This window comes from Aquarana catesbeiana, linkage group LG02 (assembly GCF_042186555.1).
Source record: "Aquarana catesbeiana isolate 2022-GZ linkage group LG02, ASM4218655v1, whole genome shotgun sequence".
Lineage (NCBI taxonomy): Eukaryota > Metazoa > Chordata > Amphibia > Anura > Ranidae > Aquarana > Aquarana catesbeiana.
This window is the reverse complement of record NC_133325.1, coordinates 809,229,982-809,253,543: the sequence shown is the minus strand read 5'-3', so window position 1 is coordinate 809,253,543 and position 23,562 is coordinate 809,229,982. Positions and strand designations below refer to the sequence as shown.

At 48.2% G+C, this 23,562-nt stretch overlaps 1 protein-coding gene across 3 annotated transcripts in view; it reads right to left on the bottom strand.

Moving 5' to 3' along the window:
• Positions 1 to 23,562, bottom strand: part of LOC141129505 (uncharacterized) — a 130,051-nt gene that overhangs the window by 36,327 nt on the left and 70,162 nt on the right. For all 3 annotated transcript variants that reach the window (XM_073617578.1, XM_073617579.1, XM_073617580.1), the window contains exons 8-11: positions 22,786 to 22,821; positions 21,245 to 21,535; positions 14,363 to 14,524; positions 8,857 to 9,123 (exon numbers count right to left, since the gene is read on the bottom strand). In XM_073617578.1, the coding sequence (XP_073473679.1) occupies positions 8,857 to 9,123; positions 14,363 to 14,524; positions 21,245 to 21,535; positions 22,786 to 22,821 (756 nt within the window). The remainder of the gene's footprint in view (positions 1 to 8,856; positions 9,124 to 14,362; positions 14,525 to 21,244; positions 21,536 to 22,785; positions 22,822 to 23,562) is intronic.

Sequence of the window (23,562 nt, the reverse complement as noted above, 5' to 3'; positions counted from 1 at the left end):
GGATGGGATAAACAGTTCAATCTCTGTATTTGCAGACAATACTAAGCTAAGCAGGGCAATAACTTCTCCGCAGGATGTGGAAATCTTGCAAAAAGACCTGAACAAATGAATGGGGGAGGGGCGACTACATGGCAAATGAGGTTCAATGTAGAAAAATGTAAAATAATGTATTTGGGTGGCAAAAATCTGAATGCAATCTATAGACTGGGGGGAGAACCTCTGGGGGGATCTAGGATGGAAAAAGGACCTGGGGGTCCTAGTAGATGATAGGCTCAGCAATGGAATGCAATGCCAAGCTGCTGCTGTTAAAGCAAACAGAATATTGGCATTAAAAAGGGGATCAACTCCAGAGATAAAACGTTAAATTCTCCCGCTCTACAAGACTCTGGTCCGGCCGCACCTGGAGTATGCTGTCCAGTTCTGGGCACCAGTCCTCAGGAAGGATGTACTGGAAATGGAGCGAGTACAAAGAAGGGCAACAAAGCTAATAAAGGGTCTGGAGGATCTTAGTTATGAGGAAAGGTTGTGAGCTCTGAACTTATTCTCTCTGGAGAAGAGACGGTTGAGAGGGGATATGATTTCAATTTACAAATACCGGACTGGTGACCCCACAATATACAAAGGACTGGTGACCCCACAATATATAAATACCGGACTGGTGACCCCACAATAGGGATAAAACTGTTTCGCAGAAGAGAGTTTAATAAGACTCGTGGTCACTCATTACAATTAGAAGAAAAGAGGTTTAACCTTAAACTACGTAGAGGGTTCTTTACTGTAAGAGCAGCAAGGATGTGGAATTCCCTTCCACAGGCGGTGGTCTCAGCGGGGAGCATTGATAGCTTCAAGAAACTATTAGATAATCACCTGAATGACGGCAACATACAGGGATATACAATGTAATACTGACACATAATCACACACAAAGGTTGGACTTGATGGACTGGTGTCTTTTTTTAAACCTCACCTACTATGTAACGGCCCTCCAGCTGTTGCAGAACTACACTTCCCATGAGGCATTGTAAAACTGACATTCACAGACATGACTAAGCATGATGGGAATTCTAGTTCCTGAAAAACTAGAGGGCCAAAGTTTGGAGACCCCGTCCTAGAGATTATACAATGCCAATCATTGCAATATATTTTATGTCACCCGGTACTTGTGCTGCGTTTTTTCAGAAGCACATTTTTATTTTTTTGAATACATTTTCATGAATTTTAATACAAAAAAAACACAATCTATAACCCAATTTTATGGTAGAATATAAGATATTGAGCCGATAAAATAGATACTGAACAAATTACGCTTTAAAATTGCGCACGTTTGTGGAATGGTGACAAACGACGGTACTTAAAATCTCCATAGGCGACGCTTTAAAAATGTTTTACAGGTTACACGTTTAGAGTTACAGAGGAGGTCTAACACTAGAATTATTGCTCTCGCTCCAATGTTTGCAGTGGTGTGAACATCGTTTGCTCATATGGGCGCGACTTCCATATGCATTCACTTCTGCGTGCGAACACGAGGGGACGAGGGCGCTTAAATTTTTTTTTTCTTACACTGTTTTTTTATTTATTTTTTATTCCTATTACAAGAAATATAAACATCCCTTGTAATAGGAATAAGACAGGTCCTCTTTTATGGAGACATCGGGGTCAATGAAACCCCAGATCTCTTCTCAATCCTGGAAAGCATTGGATCATGAAAAAAAAAAATCGATCTCTGCTTTCCAGGGAAAAAACAGGCAGCCTTTACATCTGCCAGAGCCCAAAGTGATGTCATGACATTACATCCAGCCTCTCAGGGTCATAGAGATGACCGGGGACAATCTGGTCCTCGGCCAGCTCTATGGTAATCCACCGGTGGATCGTTATTCCGGCTTCCCAATCATACGGGAACCCAGAAAGGCACCGGCGGGCGTCGGGAGGGGGACGTCCCCTCCCGTTGCCTATAAAAGCCATCCAATGGCTGAGAAACCACTAGAATGGCATTTACATTATAGGGAATTGCCGGCTGAAAACAAGGATATCTGAATGATGCCTGTAGCTGCAACCGTCCTCCCAGTATAACTACTTCCAAAAATGGCGGTAAACTGATGGTGCGCAGCCTGTACAGGAGGACCAGTGGTACCCCCTTATTAGCGGCTCTGGTGGCATACATCAAATAAGGACAAAAAGTTGCGCTGCTCAAGAAGTAGACCTGATCTCATCTTGGGCAGCCCTCTCCGTTATGCACAATTTTGGCATGGAAAGTTAGACGGTGGACCTTCTCAGCAGTCAACAGCTAAATCCAAGAGAATGGGCGCTTCACCAAGATTTGTCGCTGGTGGGGGGGCCTCAGATGTGGATCTCTCGGCACCCAGACGCAACAACAAGAGGACAGGTTAGTGTCCCAGATCAGGGAACTTCAGGCACTTGAGGTGGAAGCCCTGGGGATTCCTTGGGATCAGCCCTCCCTGATCTATGCCTTCCCTCAACTGCAACTTTTTCCTAGTCCTAGGGCTTAAAGGTAGAGGATATCCCAATGATTCTGACTACACCTGTTTGGCCAAGAAAAATGTGGTATTGGGGACATCATAAATCTCTTGGAAGATGAGTTGTGAGCTCTTCCAGATCAAACAGATGTTGCAGGGTCTGACCTTCCATCCCGCTTTAGGATTACTGGTTTTGATGGCATGGCTGTTGAAGCCCAAAAAATTAAAAAACGTGACCTCCAAATATTCTGGCCACTCCTCTGGAACCTGCTGATCATAGTGCCTATGATGCCATGTGCTGCCAACGTAGCAGTCCGTACATTGCCCCGGCATGAGCATTTATTGGTCAATGTGACAATGCTGACCAAGCAGCGCTTCATTTTTCTGGGGCAGCTTACTGGAAGAAGCCTTAGGTTTTTCTTCTCATTGGTCAGCAGGTGGTCATGTGAACATGCAGCACAATCAGCGCTTGGTCATTGCAATCATAATTACTACTCATCGCAGGACTGTGTATTGCAGTGTGTGGTCTCCACCTTCTGCCACTTTTCCAGAGTCCATCCTTTTAGCAGGCTGTGGCCCTTGGCAAATGCCACACGGTTTTTCAATTGTCTTTTGTTTAGTGCTGGCTTATGGGCACTGATTCATGGAGGCCATTTCGAGACAGAATCCGACAAACTGTCCTGGTTGACACAGGGACTTCAGGTGACCAGGTCTCGTGGAGCTCTGCTGCAGTGGAAAATGGGCTGGCCTTGGATTTTCGAGCCAACAAACGGTCCTCTCGAGCAGTTGCCTTGCGGGGTCGGCCTGACCTTGTCCAAAACGTCTCCAGTCTCTTCAAATCTTTTTTTTATCCTCTGAACTTGACGCCGAGACACAATGAAGGTGTCTGCCACATCAGCAGTGGATCTGGTCTTCAGCCTCTTGATAATCAACACTTTAGTCTCCGGGTGAATCTTTTTTTTTTTTTTTTTTAACAAACTCCGGGTGAATCTTAGGCATGTTTGCAGAGGTCTAGTTGCAGTTGAGAAGGTCTAGTGTACTGGTGTTCTTTTTATACACACCTGAGACCTAATTGATCCATTATTAATCACAGGTGAAGCTCATAGAACTAGGCGACAACACTTATGTCTTGACAAAAATTGACTCAATGGGCTTTACCAAGCTGTGAATATATTAGAATACTTTTTGTCAGTTTCGTTTTGCACTGAAACATTATTACAAAAGCTGTTGGAATTAAAATGACCCATTTCTTGTAACAAAATCTTGATTAGAAATATATTTTAGCGGCACTTCAGGTGAATTTGTACACAAGCGACAAGACTTTTGTCAGGGACTGTACTGTTTGTATTAACACAAGGTGACACCCCCCCCCCCACTGCTCCCCAGCAGACTTTCTGAACCCCAGGATGATGGGAGTGACCCCCCCCCCCACTGTACTCCAGCTTACCTTCTATACCCCAGCATGATAGGAGTGACCAAGTTGGTTTCTGCAAAACAGCCAAAACCAAATTCAAATCCCAAAAGGACACAAGGGTGACCTAACATACAGAACCATACGGGTTACTCCAGAACAAAGCTACGACTCTAATGCCCCGTACACACGGTCAGATTTTCCGACGGAAAATGTGTGATAGGACCTTGTTGTCTGAAATTCCGACCGTGTGTGGGCTCCATCACACATTTTCCATCTGAATTTCCGACACATAAAGTTTGAGAGCAGGATATAAAATTTTCCGACAACAAAATCCGACGGACAAAGTGCCACGCATGCTCAGAATAAATAAAGAGATGAAAGCTATTGGCCACTGCCCCGTTTATAGTCCCGACGTACGTGTTTTACGTCACCGCATTCAGAACGATCGGATTTTCCGACAACTTTGTGTGACTGTGTGTATGCAAGACAAGTTTGAGCCAACATCCGTCGGAAAAAAATCCTAGGATTTTGTTGTCGGAATGTCTGAACAAAGTCCGACCGTGTGTACGGGGGATAAGAGTGAGAAGCAATTGGTCTCCGGAAAAAAAATAAAAAAATGGACAGACAAAATCTGGCCTTTAAAGTGATTGTAAACCCTTTACAACAACTTTATGCTACAGGTAAGCCTATAATAACCATCACCTTCAAGACACTGGGGAAAAAACTAAGGAGCTTCCTGTATGGGAGGGGCTATATAGGTGGGACTTCCTGTTTGATAGGTTGGCCAGTGTCCATTCACCTATAGGTGGCTCATAACCGAGATGGTCATGATTATAGTCCGCTCTGTGTCCCATGACTTACAATAAAGAAGAAGAACATGTTCCCCCACCTTATAGAAAGATAAAAGGATGATGATTGGTGTCACTGGTTATCTGAGAGTCTGAAATTGCTCAATGAACTCCCAGCTACATCTGGAGGAACCGATGCTTGAGAAAGGCTGGTCCAAGGAATTTAGGCTTAATGTACACGGGACACTGAGGCAACCTCCTATGAACACATTTTTTGACAGCTTCAAACCGGCGTTTAAAAACACCCGTTTTGCGGTGTTTGCATGCTGAGTTTGCGTCTAGGAGCGTTTAAGATATCATAGGACTCGCCCAAACAACAGTATTTAACTATTTCAGCCATTCTGTGAGACCAGAGTGAGTAGTAGCAGCGGAGAAAGCAGCAGTGTACTTGTATCTACCTCAATTTCGGTGTTTTTACTATGGATCCCATAATGAGCATATGTGAGGAAAAAAAAATGCAAAATTTTTTAATACATTTAATTTTTAAATTGCGACAGATAGAGATTTTTTTTATATATATATATATATATATATATATATATATATATATATATATATATATATATATATATATATATATATATATATATATATATATACACATACATACATACATATATATACATACATATATATATATATACATATATATATACATACATATACATACATATATATATATATATATATATATATACACATACATACATACACACATCCATACATATACACACACACTGTATATGTAACTTCATTTTATTGCAATTTCTTTATTTAATTTTTAAATTGCAATTATTAGATTTTTTGTTTCATATTTTTTTTTTTTTTTAAAGCTGTATGTGTAATTTTTTTTATTTAATTTATTTAGTCTTTTTTATGCAAAATTTTTATTGCAATTTTTTTTTAATTTTTTCAAATAACCCTAACCAGAAACCATAACTTGTTCTTCAAGGGGAAAACTCTAACCATAACCTGCTAACCCTAATGGGAAACCGTAACCCCTAACCGGAAACCTTAACCCTAACCAGAAACCCTAACTTGTTCTTCAAGGGGAAAACCCTAACTTGTTCAAGGGGAAAACCCTAACCCTCTAACCCTAATCGGAAACCCTAACTTGTTCAAGGGGAAAACCCTAACTTGTTCAAGGGGAAAACCCTAACACTAACCCCCTATAACCCTAATGGGAAACCCTACCCCTAACCAGAAACCTTAACCCTAACCGGAAACCCCCTAACCCTAATTGGAAACCCAAACCAGAAACCCTAACTTGTTCTTCAAGGGGAAAAACCTAACCATAACCCCCTAACCCTAACTGGAAACCCTAACCCTTACCATAACCCTAAACTTGTTTTTCAAGGGGAAAACCCTAACCATAACTCCCTAACCTTAATAGGAAACACTAACCCTAAACTTCATGCAACTATGTTTGTTCAAGTCGGGGGTGAAGCTCAATAGTGGGGTCATCTGGTTTAAATCTAACAACATATAGATCAAATTCCAATTCTACTTTGGCTAACAGCAATGCTAATGGTGTTATGGAATTGGATCATGGGCTCATTAGGGGTATATAAATGGTCTATGAAGCATAGCAAGCAATTGCAAGTTTTTAAAAAAATGTCTTAGTGTTTTTTCAGCATTTGCTATTATTTTTAGGTTTTGTAACGTTAAAAAAAGGGGACATGAAAAAACACTTATAAAAATTAAATCGCGGCAAAACGCCGGTACCGCGTTTAATGTCTTAAACGTCGATAACTTTGGCGTCTGAACTAATTTTTTTGCCTTCAAAGAAAAGCCTATAAAACACAACTGCCTAAAAACGACATTAAACGAACCTGTGTACATGTACACATAAGGTAACATTGGATGAGTTCAGGGGCAGCTGAGAAAAGAATCCAACTGCCTCTGAACGTCACTGCTCATGTGTACAAATGTTCCCAGGAAGACATCACACGACTGAACTTCTGTAATACTGCTAGATCTGCTCTGTTGGGGTAATGGAACCTCCCCGCTATACTGCAACTACTGTCCCTAACAAAAGTCTTGTCGCTTCTCTATTTTGTAGAAACTCCTGCTATTAACCTGACTTTTAATTAATCAATTGGTGTTAGAAATAGCTCATATGAAAAGCTAAAGCCCTCTGAAATGATGTTTAATGCACTGAAATAAATTAGTTTCACTGAAAAAAAAGATTTATCATTTAATCAAGACAGACAGGTCAAATTTTGGCAAGACAAAAGTTTTGTCGCCTATACAGAAATTGAACAACTTTACTGAAAATCCAAAAATATGTCAGCAAATTAAGTAGTGGTGCTGTGAGATCCAAATTTAATATCTTGTATGACTTCCATGAGCTTGAAGTACAGCATCCATGCGGTTTGGCAAGGATTCGTACAATTTATTGATGAAGTCATCAGGAATAGCAAAGAAAACAGTCTTGCATGCCTCCCGGAGTTCATCAATATTCTTTGGTTTCGTCTTCCATGCTTCATCTTTCATCCTGCACCACATATGCTCAATGATGTTCATGTCTGGTAACTGGGCTGGCCAACCCTGGAGCATCCTGATCTTCTTTGCCTCAAGGAACTTTGATGTGGAGATGGAAGTATGCGATGGAGCACCATCCTGCTGCAACATTTGGCCTTTTTTATGGTTGGGAATATAAGAGGTAGCTAAGATTTCTTGGTATTTTAGACTATTGATGTTGCCTTCCACCCTGCAGATCCCTTGCACACCCCCATACTGGATGTAACCCCAGACCACGATTTTGCCTCCACCAAACTTCACTGTTTTCTGGGTAAACCTCGGCCCCATGCGGGTTCCAGTAGGTCTCCTGCAATATTTGCGGCGACTGTGGTGTAATTCAACAGAAGATTCATCTGAAAAATCCACCTTCTGCCACTTTTCCAGAGTCCATCCTTTTAGCAGGCTGTGGCCCTTGGCAAATGCCACACGTTTTTTCAATTGTCTTTTGTTTAGTGCTGGCTTATGGGCACTGATTCATGGAGGCCATTTCGAGACAGAATCCAACAAACTGTTCTGGTTGACACAGGGACTTCAGGTGACCAGGTCTCGTGGAGCTCTGCTGCAGTGGAAAATGGGCTGGCCTTGGATTTGAGCCAACAAACGGTTCTCTCGAGCAGTTGTCTTGCGGGGTCGGCCTGACCTGGCCTTGTCCAAAACGTCTCCAGCCTCTTCAAATCTTTTTTTTATCCTCTGAACTTGACGCTGAGACACATTGAAGGTGTCTGCCACATCAGCAGTGGATCTGGTCTTCAGCCTCTTGATAATCAACACTTTAGTCTCCGGATGAATCTTAGGCATGTTTGCAGAGGTCTAGTTGCAGTTGAGAAGGTCTAGTGTACTGGTGTTCTTTTTATACACACCTGAGACCTAATTGATCCATTATTAATCACAGGTGAAGCTCATATAACAAGGCGACAACACTTATGTCTTGGCAAAAATGTACTCAATGGGCTTTACCAAGCTGTGAATATTAGAATACTTTTTGTCAGTTTCGTTTTGCACTGAAACATTATTACAAAAGCTGTTGGAATTAAAATGACCCATTTCTTGTAACAAAATCTTGATTAGAAATATATTTTAGCGGCACTACAGGTCAATTTGTACACAAGCGACAAGACTTTTGTCAGGGACTGTACTGTTTGTATTAACACAAGGTGACCCCCCCCCCCCCACTGCTCCCCAGCAGACTTTCTGAACCCCAGGATGATGGGAGCGACCCCCCCCCCCCCCACTGTACTCCAGCTTACCTTCTATACCCCAGCATGATAGGAGTGACCAACAATGTTCACAAGCTGACCTTCTTTACATTGGGATGATGGGGGTGACATTCCCTCCCTGCTCACCAGTTGACCTTCTGTACCCCAGGATGATGGGTGTGACCCCTCAATGATCACCAGCAGACCTTCTGTACTGCAGGATTAAGTAAGTGGCCCTAAACTTAAGCAGCTTCCATACCCTAGGATGATGGGGGTGACCCCCCTCACTGCTCACCAGCAGATGTTTTGTACCCCTAGATGATGGGGAGTGATCCCCTCCACTTCTTATAACAGACTTTCTGCATCCCTGGATGATAGAGGAGTACTGATCTGGTACCTACCTTCCTGCTGCAATGCATTGTTGGTAATAGTGTTGTCAGTTGAGTGAACCTCGACTTCGTATGATGCCTCTCCTTTCGCATTGTTTACAGAGACAAATCCCGGCTTCAGAGTGATGTTATTGGTGTAAAGCTTGAGACCGGAGACCGCCCACTGAAACAGGGTGACACCACCTTTCTTCCAAGTCATCTTTGTCACCTTCTCTGTATCAGGCACTGTCAGTGTTACTCTGTCATCCTTTATTCTAATAATCACAATGCCATCCGTCTCTGAAGACAAAACATGAAAAATGTATTAGATTTACAACGCGGTAACCAGAGGCAAAACTAGAACCTTCAGGGCCCCCAGTGCAAGAAACCATAAACCCCCCCCCTACCGTCCAGTTCTGGGAGGGCATCCATGGACAGCCACCCACATGACTCCAGGGGGGAATACAGCCAGTTTGCTCTGACTGCTGTGCCCTGATCAGTGCAGCCCCATTAGTGTAACCTATCAGTGCTCATCGGTGCCGCCTATCAGTGCAGCCTGTCAGTTCCTCCTCAGCAGGACTCTGAGCTGAGAGCATCTCTCTTATACAGCTCAGAGCCTGCACTGACAGTCCCCCCCTCCCTCCCTCATACAGATGGGAGAGGAGAGAGATGATCTGCTCATTCTCCTCCCTCTCCTCCTGTGTGTACTGCAGGAAGTGTGAAGCCCAACAGCTGAACGATCAAATTCACACTTTCCATAGTGCACACAGAAGGAGCAGATCCTCTCGTCTCCCATCTCTGAAAGGGGAACCGTCTCTCTCACAGCTCAGAGTACTGCAGCCAACGACCCCTCCCCCCCACTCCACGAAAGTGGCAGAATGCCAGGGGACGGTTGCAATTGCAGCCTTTGGGACCCCGGTAGAATCAGGGTAAGTATAAAAAAAAAAAAAAGAAAAAAAAAAAAGAGGATTCTACTTGAAGCTGAAGATTCATTACTCAATTGGTTTGATTTCAAAGTGGAAGGTCAACTATTTCATGACTACATTACATCCTTTTATTCAGTCCTGCAGTAATAATGAAATCTGATTTCATTTGGAATATTGTCAATGTAGGATAATGTAATTATGGAATATACTTTTTTCATCACTGGATTTCTAAGATGTTCTGTGAAGGAATGTGATGTAGATAAAAATAATAATCTGAAAATGTCTATTTTCTTATGTGTATACATATTTTTCTCCTTACTCATTATATAAGTATACAGATTAGCTCTGTTCCTATATTTTTCTCAAAATGGCGCGTACCCCCTACATCCCACACATCAGAAGAACGCGGAACTGAAGATAAAACCAAAGACAGTCAGACGTTATGAAGATTCTCCATCTTCTTTTCTATCCTAACCAATGAGATCTACCTATTAGACTAACATAGCAATGACGTATTTGTGTGTATAAAACATTAGCACCGCCTTGAATAAATTAGAAGTGTAAAAAGTAACGGTGCTGAGCGTGTCTCAGAGTGTTTACTTTTATATGCATGCATATCAACACTTCAATTAGAGACAGCAGCAGATAACCTTGGGCTCGATTGGAGCTCTTAATCATTTTCTTAACAGTTCAACAACGAGAAAATAGAGGAAGCGATGGACACCTCTCTCACACGCTACATATTCCAATTCAATGCAAGGAAAAAATACATTCTTATGCTGTTTCCCCATTACAGATCAGAGACTGCGCTGAAGAGATTGCTGAGGGAAGGAAGTGAGCGCTGGAGAGAGCACTTGGTTTGAGAGGGAAGGGAAGGAAGAGAGCGCCAGGTCAGGAGGGAAGGAAGGAAGGAAGAGAGCGCCGGGTCGGGAAGAAAGGAAGAGAGCGCCGGGTCGGGAAGAAAGGAAGAGAGCGCCGGGTCGGGAAGGAAGGAAGAGAGCGCCGGGTCGGGAAGGAAGGAAGAGAGCGCCGGGTCGGGAAGGAAGGAAGAGAGCGCCGGGTCGGGAAGGAAGGAAGAGAGCGCCGGGTCGGGAAGGAAGGAAGAGAGCGCCGGGTCGGGAAGGAAGGAAGAGAGCGCCGGGTCGGGAGGGGAGGGAAGGAAGAGAGCGCCAGGTCGGGAAGGAAGGAAGGAAGGAAGGAAGGAAGGAAGGAAGGAAGGAAGGAAGGAAGGAAGGAAGGAAGGAAGAGAGCGCCAGGTCGGGAAGGAAGGAAGGAAGGAAGGAAGGAAGAGAGCGCCAGGTCAGGAGGGAAGGAAGGAAGGAAGAGAGCGCCAGGTCAGGAGGGAAGGAAGGAAGGAAGGAAGGAAGGAAGAGAGCGCCGGGTCGGGAGGGAAGGAAGGAAGAGAGCGCCAGGTCAGGAGGGAGGGAAGGAAGGAAGAGAGCGCCAGGTCGGGAGGGAAGGAAGGAAGAGAGCGCCAGGTCGGGAAGGAAGGAAGGAAGGAAGAGAGCGCCGGGTCGGGAGGGGAGGGAAGGAAGGAAGAGAGCGCCAGGTCAGGAGGGAAGGAAGGAAGGAAGAGAGCGCCAGGTCAGGAGGGAAGGAAGGAAGGAAGGAAGGAAGGAAGGAAGGAAGAGAGCGCCAGGTCAGGAGGGAAGGAAGGAAGGAAGGAAGGAAGGAAGGAAGAGAGCGCCAGGTCAGGAGGGAAGGAAGGAAGGAAGGAAGGAAGAGAGCGCCGGGTCGGGAGGGAAGGAAGGAAGGAAGAGAGCGCCAGGTCGGGAGGGAAGGAAGGAAGGAAGAGAGCGCCAGGTCGGGAGGGAAGGAAGGAAGGAAGAGAGCGCCAGGTCAGGAGGGAAGGAAGGAAGGAAGGAAGGAAGGAAGAGAGCGCCAGGTCAGGAGGGAAGGAAGGAAGGAAGGAAGGAAGAGAGCGCCAGGTCAGGAGGGAAGGAAGGAAGGAAGGAAGGAAGAGAGCGCCAGGTCAGGAGGGAAGGAAGGAAGGAAGGAAGGAAGGAAGAGAGCGCCAGGTCAGGAGGGAAGGAAGGAAGAGAGCGCCGGGTCGGGAGGGGAAGGAAGGAAGGAAGGAAGGAAGGAAGGAAGGAAGGAAGGAAGGGCCGGGTCGGGAGGGGAGGGAAGGAAGGAAGGAAGGAAGGAAGGAAGGAAGGGAAAGGAAGGGAAAGGAAAGGAAAGGAAAGGAAAGGAAAGGAAAGGAAAGGAAAGGAAAGAAGAAAGAAAGAGCGCCAGGTCAGGAGGGAAGGAAGGAAGGAAGGAAGGAAGGAAGGAAGGGCCAGGTCAGAAGGAAAGGAAAGTAAAGGAAGGAAGGAAGGAAGGAAGGAAGGAAGGAAGGAAGGAAGGAAGGAAGGAAGGAAGGAAGGAAGGAAGGAAGGAAGTGAGCGCCAGGTCAGGAGGAAAGGAAGGAAGGAAGGAAGGAAGGAAGGAAGGAAGGAAGGAAGGAAGGAAGAGAGCACCAGGTCAGGAGGAAAGGAAGGAAGAGGGTCAGGAAGGAAGGAAGAGAGCACCAGGTCAGGAGGAAAGGAAGGAAGAGGGTCAGGAAGGAAGGAAGAGAGCGCCAGGTTAGGAGGGAAGGAAGGAAGAGAGCGCCAGGTCAGGAGGAAAGGAAGGAAGAGGGTCAGGAAGGAAGGAAGAGAGCACCAGGTCAGGAGGAAAGGAAGGAAGAGGGTCAGGAAGGAAGGAAGAGAGCGCCAGGTCAGGAGGGAAGGAAGGAAGAGAGCGCCAGGTCAGGAGGGAAGGAAAGAAGAGAGCGCCAGGTCAGGAGGGAAGGAAGGAAGAGAGCGCCAGGTCAGGAGGGAAGGAAGGAAGAGAGCGCCAGGTCAGGAGGGAAGGAAGGAAGAGAGCGCCAGGTCAGGAGGGAAGGAAGGAAGGAAGGAAGGAAGAGAGCGCCAGGTGAGGAGGAAAGGAAGGAAGAGAGCGCTGGGTCAGGAAGGGAGGGAAGGAAGGAAGAGAGGGTCGGGAGGGAAGAAAGAAGAGAGCGCTGGGTCGGGAGGGAAGGAAGAGAGCACTGGAGAGAGCGTGGGGTGGGAAGGGAAGGAAGGGAGCACTGGAGAGAGGGTCGGGTCGGGAGGGAAGGGAAGGAAGGGAGCACTGGAGAGAGCGTCGGGTCGGGAGGGAAGGGAAGGAAGAGAGCACGGGAGAGAGCGTCGGGTCGGGAGGGAAGGGAAGGAAGGGAGCACTGGAGAGAGGGTCGGGAGGGAAGGGAAGGAAGGGAGCCTTGGAGAGAGGGTCGGGAGGGAAGGGAGCCTTGGAGAGAGGGTCGGGAGGGAAGGGAAGGAAGGGAGCACTGGAGAGACGGTCGGGAGGGAAGGGAAGGAAGGGAGCCTTGGAGAGAGGGTCGGGAGGGAAGGAAGGGAGCCTTGGAGAGAGGGTCGGGAGGGAAGGGAAGGAAGGGAGCCTTGGAGAGAGGGTCGGGAGGGAAGGGAAGGAAGGGAGCCTTGGAGAGAGGGTTGGGAGGGAAGGGAAGGAAGGGAGCCTTGGAGAGAGGGTTGGGAGGGAAGGGAAGGAAGGGAGCACTGGAGAGAGTGCCGGGTTGGGAGGGAAGGAAGGGAGCGAAGGAAGTTAGAGAGGGTCGGGAAGGAAGGAAGAGAGCGCCGGGGAGGGGAGCGAAGGAAGGAAGAGAGGGTTGGGAAGGCAGGAAGGAAGGAAGGAAGAGAGCGCCGGGTCGGGGAGGGGAGGGAAGGAAGGAAGAGAGGGTCGGGAGGGAAGAAAGAAGAGAGCGCCGGGTCTGTAGGGAGGGGAGGGAAGGAAGGAAGAGAGGGTCGGGAGGGAAGAAAGAAGAGAGCGCCGGGTCGGGAGGGGAGGGAAGGAAGGAAGAGAGGGTTGGGAAGGCAGGAAGGAAGGAAGGAAGGAAGGAAGGAAGAGAGCGCCGGGTCGGGGAGGGAAGGAAGGAAGAGAGGGTCGGGAGGGAAGAAAGAAAAGAGCGCCGAGTTGGGAGGGGAGGGAAGGAAGGAAGAGAGGGTCGGGGAGGGAAGAAAGAAGAGAGCGCCGGGTCGGGAGGGGAGGGAAGGAAGGAAGAGAGAGTCGGGAGGGAAGAAAGAAGAGAGCGCCGGGTCGGGAGGGGAGGGTAGGATAGAAAAGAGAGGGTCGGGAGGGAAGAAAGAAGAGAGCGCCGGGTCGGGAGGGGAGGGTAGGATAGGATAGAAAAGAGGGTCGGGAGGGAAGAAAGAAGAGAGCGCCGGGTCGGGAGGGGAGGGAAGGGAAGGGAAGGAAGGAAGGGCTGGAGGAGGAGTGCCGAGCGAGGGGAGGGGGGAGCTGGAGGAGGAGTGCCGAGCGAGGGGAGGGGGAGCTGGAGGGGGAGTGCCGAGCGAGGGGAGGGGGAGCTGGAGGAGGAGTGCCGAGCGAGGGGAGGGGAGCTGGAGGAGGAGTGCCGAGCGAGGGGAGGGGGAGCTGGAGGAGGAGTGCCGAGCGAGGGGAGGGGGAGCTGGAGGAGGAGTGCCGAGCGAGGGGAGGGGGAGCTGGAGGAGGAGTGCCGAGCGAGGGGAGGGGGAGCTGGAGGAAGAGTGCCGAGCGAGGGGAGGGGGAGCTGGAGGAGGAGTGCCGAGCGAGGGGAGGGGGAGCTGGAGGAGTGCCGAGCGAGGGGAGCACATGAACACAAAGAAATTCCATACCTTCTATATCTAACTCAGATTTTTTCCCATCAGACTGGAGAACCTCTAGAGCATAACAGTCGTGGTCCTCAGGCTTCACATTATGGATAGTCAGACACTGTTTAACTTTTCCTTTTGGCTGATCCTTGGTCTGGAACTTCACGGTGATGGAGGTGCAACGCTCTGGAAAAAAATGACGAGGGATCAGCGATTTAACAATTACATAAAAAAAAAAAAAAAAAAAAAAAGAGCTTTTGGTTTTGCACAGAATGGCCCCAAATCTCCTCTGGGGTCCCCTATTGCTGTTCTCTACTCCTCCTCTTCTCAGCTTTCTATGGGGGGGCACATGTGAGCTCACCACCGTACCTGGGCTGTGTGCATCTATTGACACACACAATGCAGCTCAGCCATACCCCTGCCCTCAGAATTAGACTGAAGGTAGAAGACCATGGCTCCCGCTGCTGCCTCAGTGAACGTAGAGCTGCTGCATACAGGGACATCGCTACATCGAGATCAGGCTGAGGCAACAATTAAGTTTGGGTGAGTGAGTGATAAAAAAAAAAAAAAATACAGGGACATTTTTTACATTGAAGAAAATGCATTAAGGTATATTAAGTGTATAAACAATGTTACTTTGTATCTCTCTATCTCCTGTCTGATCAAAGTTTATAAACAAAGTTACTTTGTATCTCTCTATCTCCCGTCTGATCAATGTTTATAAACAATGTTACTTTGTATCCCTCCATCTCCTGTCTGATCAATGTTTATAAACAATGTTACTTTGCTCACACAAGATAGAGAGATACAAAGTAACATTGTTTATAAACATTGATCAGACAGGAGAAAGAGAGATGTCATTTTTATACCCACTTAACGCCTGCATTGTACTCCGGACTGGTGACTGCTGTAGGTAAAGTGATATATACGGGTACACTGCTATCCACCTCCAAGTTTAGGGCACATGGGCACCCCCCCCTGCCCCACCCAGCCTCCATTGTGACTGTACACAGAGAGAACCTGTCAGCAAGTCCCAGACAAAGATTGATGTCCAGGATGTGCTGATCGGTTGTGTCCAATCACATCGCAGAGCTCTGTACAGAGGGAACGATCTGTCAGTTTCTCAGAGATCTGTAGTAAAAGCAGCACACATTAAACATTGTAAGGCACACAGATAAGCCCTTGATCACCCCCGAGCTCCTTCCCTGCCAGTGTCATTTGTACAGTGACAGTGTATAGTATTATCACTGAATTAGTGTCACTGGTGATGTCGGTATCAGTTAGTCTCTCACCCCCAGTGTCAGTTAGTGTCAGATTGTCTGCTACACTATTGTCTGCAATTTGGACTGCATCCGATTCAGAAAACCTATCAATGCTGCCGGCTCACACATGTGCGGGGCGGCCGCAGTGCACAGAAAGAGTCCCGTGTGGTTTTAAGTCCGGTTCAGGTGAGATTCCAGGCAAAAAAAAAATCATTTAAAAAGTTGCACCTAAAAAACACCTGAACTGGTGAAGAGAACCAGACCGCCACATTGAGACCCTCACCACACATACGTAAGAGGACCAGATCACCGCACATACGTAAGAGGACCAGATCACCGCACATACGTAAGAGGAGCCGATGACCACCGACCATACGTAAGAGGAGCCGATGACCACCGACCATACGTAAGAGGAGCCGATGACCACCGACCATACGTAAGAGGAGCCGATGACCACCGACCATACGTAAGAGGAGCCGATCACCACCGACCATACGTAAGAGGACCAGATCACCGCACATACGTAAGAGGAGTCGATGACCACCGACCATACGTAAGAGGAGCCGATCACCACCGCACATACGTAAGAGGACCAGATGACCACCACACATACGTAAGAGGAGCCGATCACCACCGCACATACGTAAGAGGAGCCGATCACCACCGCACATACGTAAGAGGAGCCGATCACCACCGCACATACGTAAGAGGAGCCGATCACCACCGCACATACGTAAGAGGAGCCGATCACCACCGCACATACGTAAGAGGAGCCGATCACCACCGCACATACGTAAGAGGAGCCGATCACCACCGACCATACGTAAGAGGAGCCGATCACCACCGACCATACGTAAGAGGAGCCGATCACCACCGCACATACGTAAGAGGAGCCGATCACCACCGACCATACGTAAGAGGAGCCGATCACCACCGACCATACGTAAGAGGAGCCGATCACCACCGACCATACGTAAGAGGAGCCGATCACCACCGACCATACGTAAGAGGAGCCGATCACCACCGACCATACGTAAGAGGAGCCGATCACCACCGACCATACGTAAGAGGAGCCGATCACCACCGCACATACGTAAGAGGAGCCGATCACCACCGCACATACGTAAGAGGAGCCGATCACCACCGCACATACGTAAGAGGAGCCGATCACCACAGACCATACGTAAGAGGAGCCGATCACCACCGACCATACGTAAGAGGAGCCGATCACCACCGCACATACGTAAGAGGAGCCGATCACCACCGACCATACGTAAGAGGAGCCGATCACCACCGACCATACGTAAGAGGAGCCGATCACCACCGACCATACGTAAGAGGAGCCGATCACCACCGACCATACGTAAGAGGAGCCGATCACCACCGCACATACGTAAGAGGAGCCGATCACCACCGCACATACGTAAGAGGAGCCGATCACCACCGCACATACGTAAGAGGAGCCGATCACCACCGCACATACGTAAGAGGAGCCGATCACCACAGACCATACGTAAGAGGAGCCGATCACCACCGACCATACGTAAGAGGAGCCGATCACCACCGCACATACGTAAGAGGAGCCGATCACCACCGCACATACGTAAGAGGAGCCGATCACCACCGCACATACGTAAGAGGAGCCGATCACCACCGCACATACGTAAGAGGAGCCGATCACCACCGACCATACGTAAGAGGAGCCGATCACCACCGACCATACGTAAGAGGAGCCGATCACCACCGACCATACGTAAGAGGAGCCGATCACCACCGACCATACGTAAGAGGAGCCGATCACCACCGACCATACGTAAGAGGAGCCGATCACCACCGCACATACGTAAGAGGAGCCGATCACCACCGCACATACGTAAGAGGAGCCGATCACCACCGCACATACGTAAGAGGAGCCGATCACCACCGACCATACGTAAGAGGAGCCGATCACCACCGACCATACGTAAGAGGAGCCGATCACCACCGACCATACGTAAGAGGAGCCGATCACCACCGACCATACGTAAGAGGAGCCGATCACCACCGACCATACGTAAGAGGAGCCGATCACCACCGACCATACGTAAGAGGAGCCGATCACCACCGACCATACGTAAGAGGAGCCGATCACCACCGCACATACGTAAGAGGAGCCGATCACCACCGCACATACGTAAGAGGAGCCGATCACCACCGCACATACGTAAGAGGAGCCGATCACCACAGACCATACGTAAGAGGAGCCGATCACCACCGACCATACGTAAGAGGAGCCGATCACCACCGCACATACGTAAGAGGAGCCGATCACCACCGCACATACGTAAGAGGAGCCGATCACCACCGCACATACGTAAGAGGAGCCGATCACCACCGCACATACGTAAGAGGAGCCGATCACCACCGACCATACGTAAGAGGAGCCGATCACCACCGCACATACGTAAGAGGAGCCGATCACCACCGCACATACGTAAGAGGAGCCGATCACCACCGACCATACGTAAGAGGAGCCGATCACCACCGACCATACGTAAGAGGAGCCGATCACCACCGACCATACGTAAGAGGAGCCGATCACCACCGCACATACGTAAGAGGAGCCGATCACCACCGACCATACGTAAGAGGAGCCGATCACCACCGACCATACGTAAGAGGAGCCGATCACCACCGACCATACGTAAGAGGAGCCGATCACCACCGCACATACGTAAGGAGGAGCCGATCACCACCGACCATACGTAAGAGGAGCCGATCACCACCGACCATACGTAAGAGGAGCCGATCACCACCGACCATACGTAAGAGGAGCCGATCACCACCGCACATACGTAAGAGGAGCCGATCACCACCGACCATACGTAAGAGGAGCCGATCACCACCGACCATACGTAAGAGGAGCCGATCACCACCGACCATACGTAAGAGGAGCCGATCACCACCGCACATACGTAAGAGGAGCCGATCACCACCGCACATACGTAAGAGGAGCCGATCACCACCGCACATACGTAAGAGGAGCCGATCACCACCGCACATACGTAAGAGGAGCCGATCACCACCGCACATACGTAAGAGGAGCCGATCACCACCGCACATACGTAAGAGGAGCCGATCACCACCGCACATACGTAAGAGGAGCCGATCACCACCGCACATACGTAAGAGGAGCCGATCACCACCGCACATACGTAAGAGGAGCCGATCACCACCGCACATACGTAAGAGGAGCCGATCACCACCGCACATACGTAAGAGGAGCCGATCACCACCGCACATACGTAAGAGGAGCCGATCACCACCGCACATACGTAAGAGGAGCCGATCACCACCGACCATACGTAAGAGGAGCCGATCACCACCGACCATACGTAAGAGGAGCCGATCACCACCGCACATACGTAAGAGGAGCCGATCACCACCGCACATACGTAAGGAGGAGCCGATCACCACCGACCATACGTAAGAGGAGCCGATCACCACCGCACATACGCAAGAGGAGCCGATCACCACCGCACATACGTAAGAGGAGCCGATCACCACCGCACATACGTAAGAGGAGACGATCACCACCGCACATACGTAAGAGGAGACGATCACCACCGACCATACGTAAGAGGAGACGATCACCACCGCACATACGTAAGAGGAGACGATCACCACCGCACATACGTAAGAGGAGACGATCACCACCGACCATACGTAAGAGGAGACGATCACCACCGACCATACGAAAGAGGAGACGATCACCACCGCACATACGTAAGAGGAGCCGATCACTACCGACCATACGTAAGAGGAGCCGATCACCACCGACCATACGTAAGAGGAGCCGATCACCACCGACCATACGTAAGAGGAGCCGATCACCACCGACCATACGTAAGAGGAGCCGATCACCACCGCACATACGTAAGAGGAGCCGATCACCACCGCACATACGTAAGAGGATATTAATCTAAATTTACGAAAAAATTGGATTTTTAAAATATTTTTATTGAATGTGTTTAATAGCAGAAAGTCAAAAAAGTTTTTTTTCTCCCCAAAACGCCCTTTCTTTAGATCACAAAAAACCCCAGTGGTGATCAAATACCAGCCAAAAAATAAAACTTTTATTAATGTATGTTGTCAGATGTCCCCCATTGTCGGTTTTGCTGTAATGCGCTCATGTGAGGGTATTTACACATACAGACGACGGTGGAAGACCACTGACCGCGAAAACCTTCCCGTGTACACGTCAGATCTGTTTGCTCTTTTAGGGATGATCGTTAATCTCTCACCAAGGGACTGGCCACTCCATGGCGATCGCATTTAAACTCCTAAGTATGCAGATCTGCGTACATGGGAACCATAGCATAACCATACAATATTATGGCCCACTGAGCCATGATAGAGTATGGCTCACGTCATTGGTAGCAGTGGGAATGTGCACACGATCGTGTTCAGAGCCCTGTAAGTAGTGTTCAAATTTTGAGTCCTTTATGTCTCACAGGATGCTTGCCGCATGACTCTGCACACGGCCGTCTGCACATATCACTACTGGAATTCTATATGAATATTTACATGTGTGCGATTGGTTCTTTTGAAAGAATACAAGTATCTGATTGGCGGATTCTGAAGCCACCACCTTCCTTTGTTATTCATGCTTACAGTATAAATAAAAGGAGCTGCTCATCCTAGGGAGGATGGTCTGTGAAACTCAACCTGATACCAGCGTCTGTCTGTGTTACTTGGAGACATACAATCGCGCTTTTCCCAGCATTATATGAGAGAGCTGTAATTGTGCTTATTAGTGCACGGAATTATTTGCTTATAAAAAGAGAAGCTTTAAATAATCCACAACAGAGGGGGGAGAGGGACATACAAGGCACACCTCCGGCACTTCTATGAAGGGGAGAGGGACATACAACGCACACCCTTGGCACTTCTATAAAGGGGAGAGGGACATACAACGCACACCCTCAGTACTTCTATGAAGAGCAGAGGGACATACAACGCACACCCTCGGCACTTCTATGAAGAGCAGAGGGACATACAACGCACACCCTCGGCACTTCTATGAAGGTGAGAGGGACATACAACGCACACCTCCGGCACTTCTATGAAGGTGAGAGGGACATACAACGCACACCTCCGGCACTTCTATGAAGGTGAGAGGGACATACAACGCACACCTCCGGCACTTCTATGAAGGTGAGAGGGACATACAACGCACACCCTCGGCACTTCTATGAAGGTGAGAGGGACATACAACGCACACCCTCGGCACTTCTATAAAGGGGAGAGGGACATACAACGCACACCCTCAGTACTTCTATGAAGAGCAGAGGGACATACAACGCACACCCTCGGCACTTCTATGAAGAGCAGAGGGACATACAACGCACACCCTCGGCACTTCTATGAAGGTGAGAGGGACATACAACGCACACCTCCGGCACTTCTATGAAGGTGAGAGGGACATACAACGCACACCTCCGGCACTTCTATGAAGGTGAGAGGGACATACAACGCACACCTCCGGCACTTCTATGAAGGTGAGAGGGACATACAACGCACACCCTCGGCACTTCTATGAAGGTGAGAGGGACATACAACGCACACCCTCGGCACTTGTATGAAGTTTTTTGTAAGGACTTACCTCGTACAGTGAGTGTTATCTCTGTGTTCTGATAACCATTATTCACCAACGCCTCGGCCTTGTAGACCCCGGAGTCCTCTATGGTCAGGTCTCTTATGGTCAGTCTTCCATCGGTTCTATCAATATCCGCTCTGTCCTGAAGACAGTAAAACGTGGGCTCATCCTGGGTGTTCAGCTTCATGTCCACCAGCTTGTTACCGTTTATCTTCCAGTTGATCTCTGAGGGATCTCCGCTACATTTTGGCTCCAGAGTGACTTCACTTCCCACCATTTTTATTTGTTCTGATTGATCTGCAAGGAGAGGAGAGAGTTAAAAGGAGTTGTAAAAGGTAGAAGGTGCATTCTATGCATTAATGCAGGCCATACACGGTCGAATTTCGAACAAATTTTCTTTTCAAAATCAGAAAGTTCGTTTTTTTGTTTGTGATCCAATGATGCCACCATTGATTTTCAAAATTCGAAAATCGTTCGTTTTTCAAAAAACTTCCAACATGTCCGATTCCTCAAATTTGATTGCCGCGCGAAAATCGGCCGTTGTTGCAGCCCCACTAATAGTGAGAAATTCGTACGAAAATTCTTTGATACGATTTTCAAAAGAAAATTCTTTCGAAATTCTCACCATGTATGGCCGGCATAAGATAAAAAGCCTTCTGCGTGCAGCAGCCCCCCCTCAGCCCTGTCTCCGTCCAGTGATTTTGCACGAGAGCATCGTCTGTCCGGAGACACTCTCTCTCCTCATTGGCTGAGATGGCAGCAGATCTCTATTTGCTCCCGCTGCTGTCAAAGTCAGTGAGCCAATGAGGAGAGAGGGGGTGGGGCCAAGCTGTGGCTCGGTGTCTGAATGGGCACACAGAGCAGTGGTTTGGCTCCAGTACCCCTCCCCCATAACAAGCTGCCTGCTGTGGGGGCACTCGGCAGGGGCCAGGAGCACCCCGAGAAGAGGAGGATCCGGGCTGCTCTGTGCAAAACCATTACATAGAGGAGGGGCAAGGAGGACAATAAAAAAATAAAAACATTAATAGCATTTTAAAATTGTATACACAACATGAAGGGGTGGAGGACTGGGGGGGGGGGGGGGCGCTCCACTTGTGTATTAGGAGTATGACCAGTCTAAGCAATGTTTATAAACAATGTTACTTTGTATCTCTATCTCCCGGCTGATCAATGTTTACAAACAATGTTACTTTGTATCTTTAAATTTGCATCTGAATGGTGTTGATACTACTTTTTTTTTTTTACAGCAGCTGCTGTATTAAAAGCAACTTACAGCTTTCATTCAGCTGAAAACTTCCTGAGAGTGGGGGGGTTGGGGGTTTGGTAGTGTGACAGAAGGACTGGATATACTACACCTGCCCTGTGTACTTTGATGTTTTTTGGGCGTGTGTAGCACAGCCAGCGTCCTAGTTGAGAAGGTCACTTCCACCTCCTGTTCTGTTGGTGTCGTCACCCACGGTTGCCCTGCAGCTCTCCGGCACCCCCTGTAACTCCAAGGCACCACCACACCTGTAAAATCCCCCCTGCCCATAGCTTCTGGAACTTACTCAACAAAGGTTGTCCCTCCACATCAGTTGCGTTTCCTTAAAAAACAAAACAAAAAGGAGGACATATTAGTAAAGTTGTGAATTCTTTTCCATCTACCAATAATCACCACCTGATCCCACTGTGACAGACTCACCCGGGATAGAATGTCCCCCAGGACACACAGATTCTGGGGACCCTATATGTGCCATAGTAGCAACACCTCAAGGGTACCCCAAATGCCAGGGCCCATAATCTGTAGGCAAGAGGCTCACATTCAGTCCCCTCCAAAAGCCTCTATCCCGGGTGAGTCTGTCACACCCACATTATTATTTACACAGGAACTAATGAAAAACAGAAATAAAGTATAAATGTAAAAAAACAAAAAAAACAAAACAAAAACAGCTGACAGACGGGGTTTTGGGAGCTCAGCGAAGCTGGCCCCCCTACAATCAGCACAAATAAAAACTCAAGTGTGTTTTAGTGCTACGTTTGTGCTGTTTTGTGCCGTAAAAATTTACATTTGTGCTGCTTTTATTTTTAAGATATTAGCAATTGTTTTTTTCAGACTATGACATCACCTAGCCCCCCTACAACGCCCAAATGACACAAAACTGGTCTCGTTGGTTAGTGCTACGTTTGTGCTGCTAACATTTCCGTTCTATCTTTTATCGTTTTTGCGTTATTAATGATTTATTAAAGGTCACCAAAGGTCAGTCAGCCCCCCTACAACGCCCAAATGACACGAAACTGGTCTCGTTGGTTAGTGCTACGTTTGTGCTGGTTTGTGCTGCTAAAAT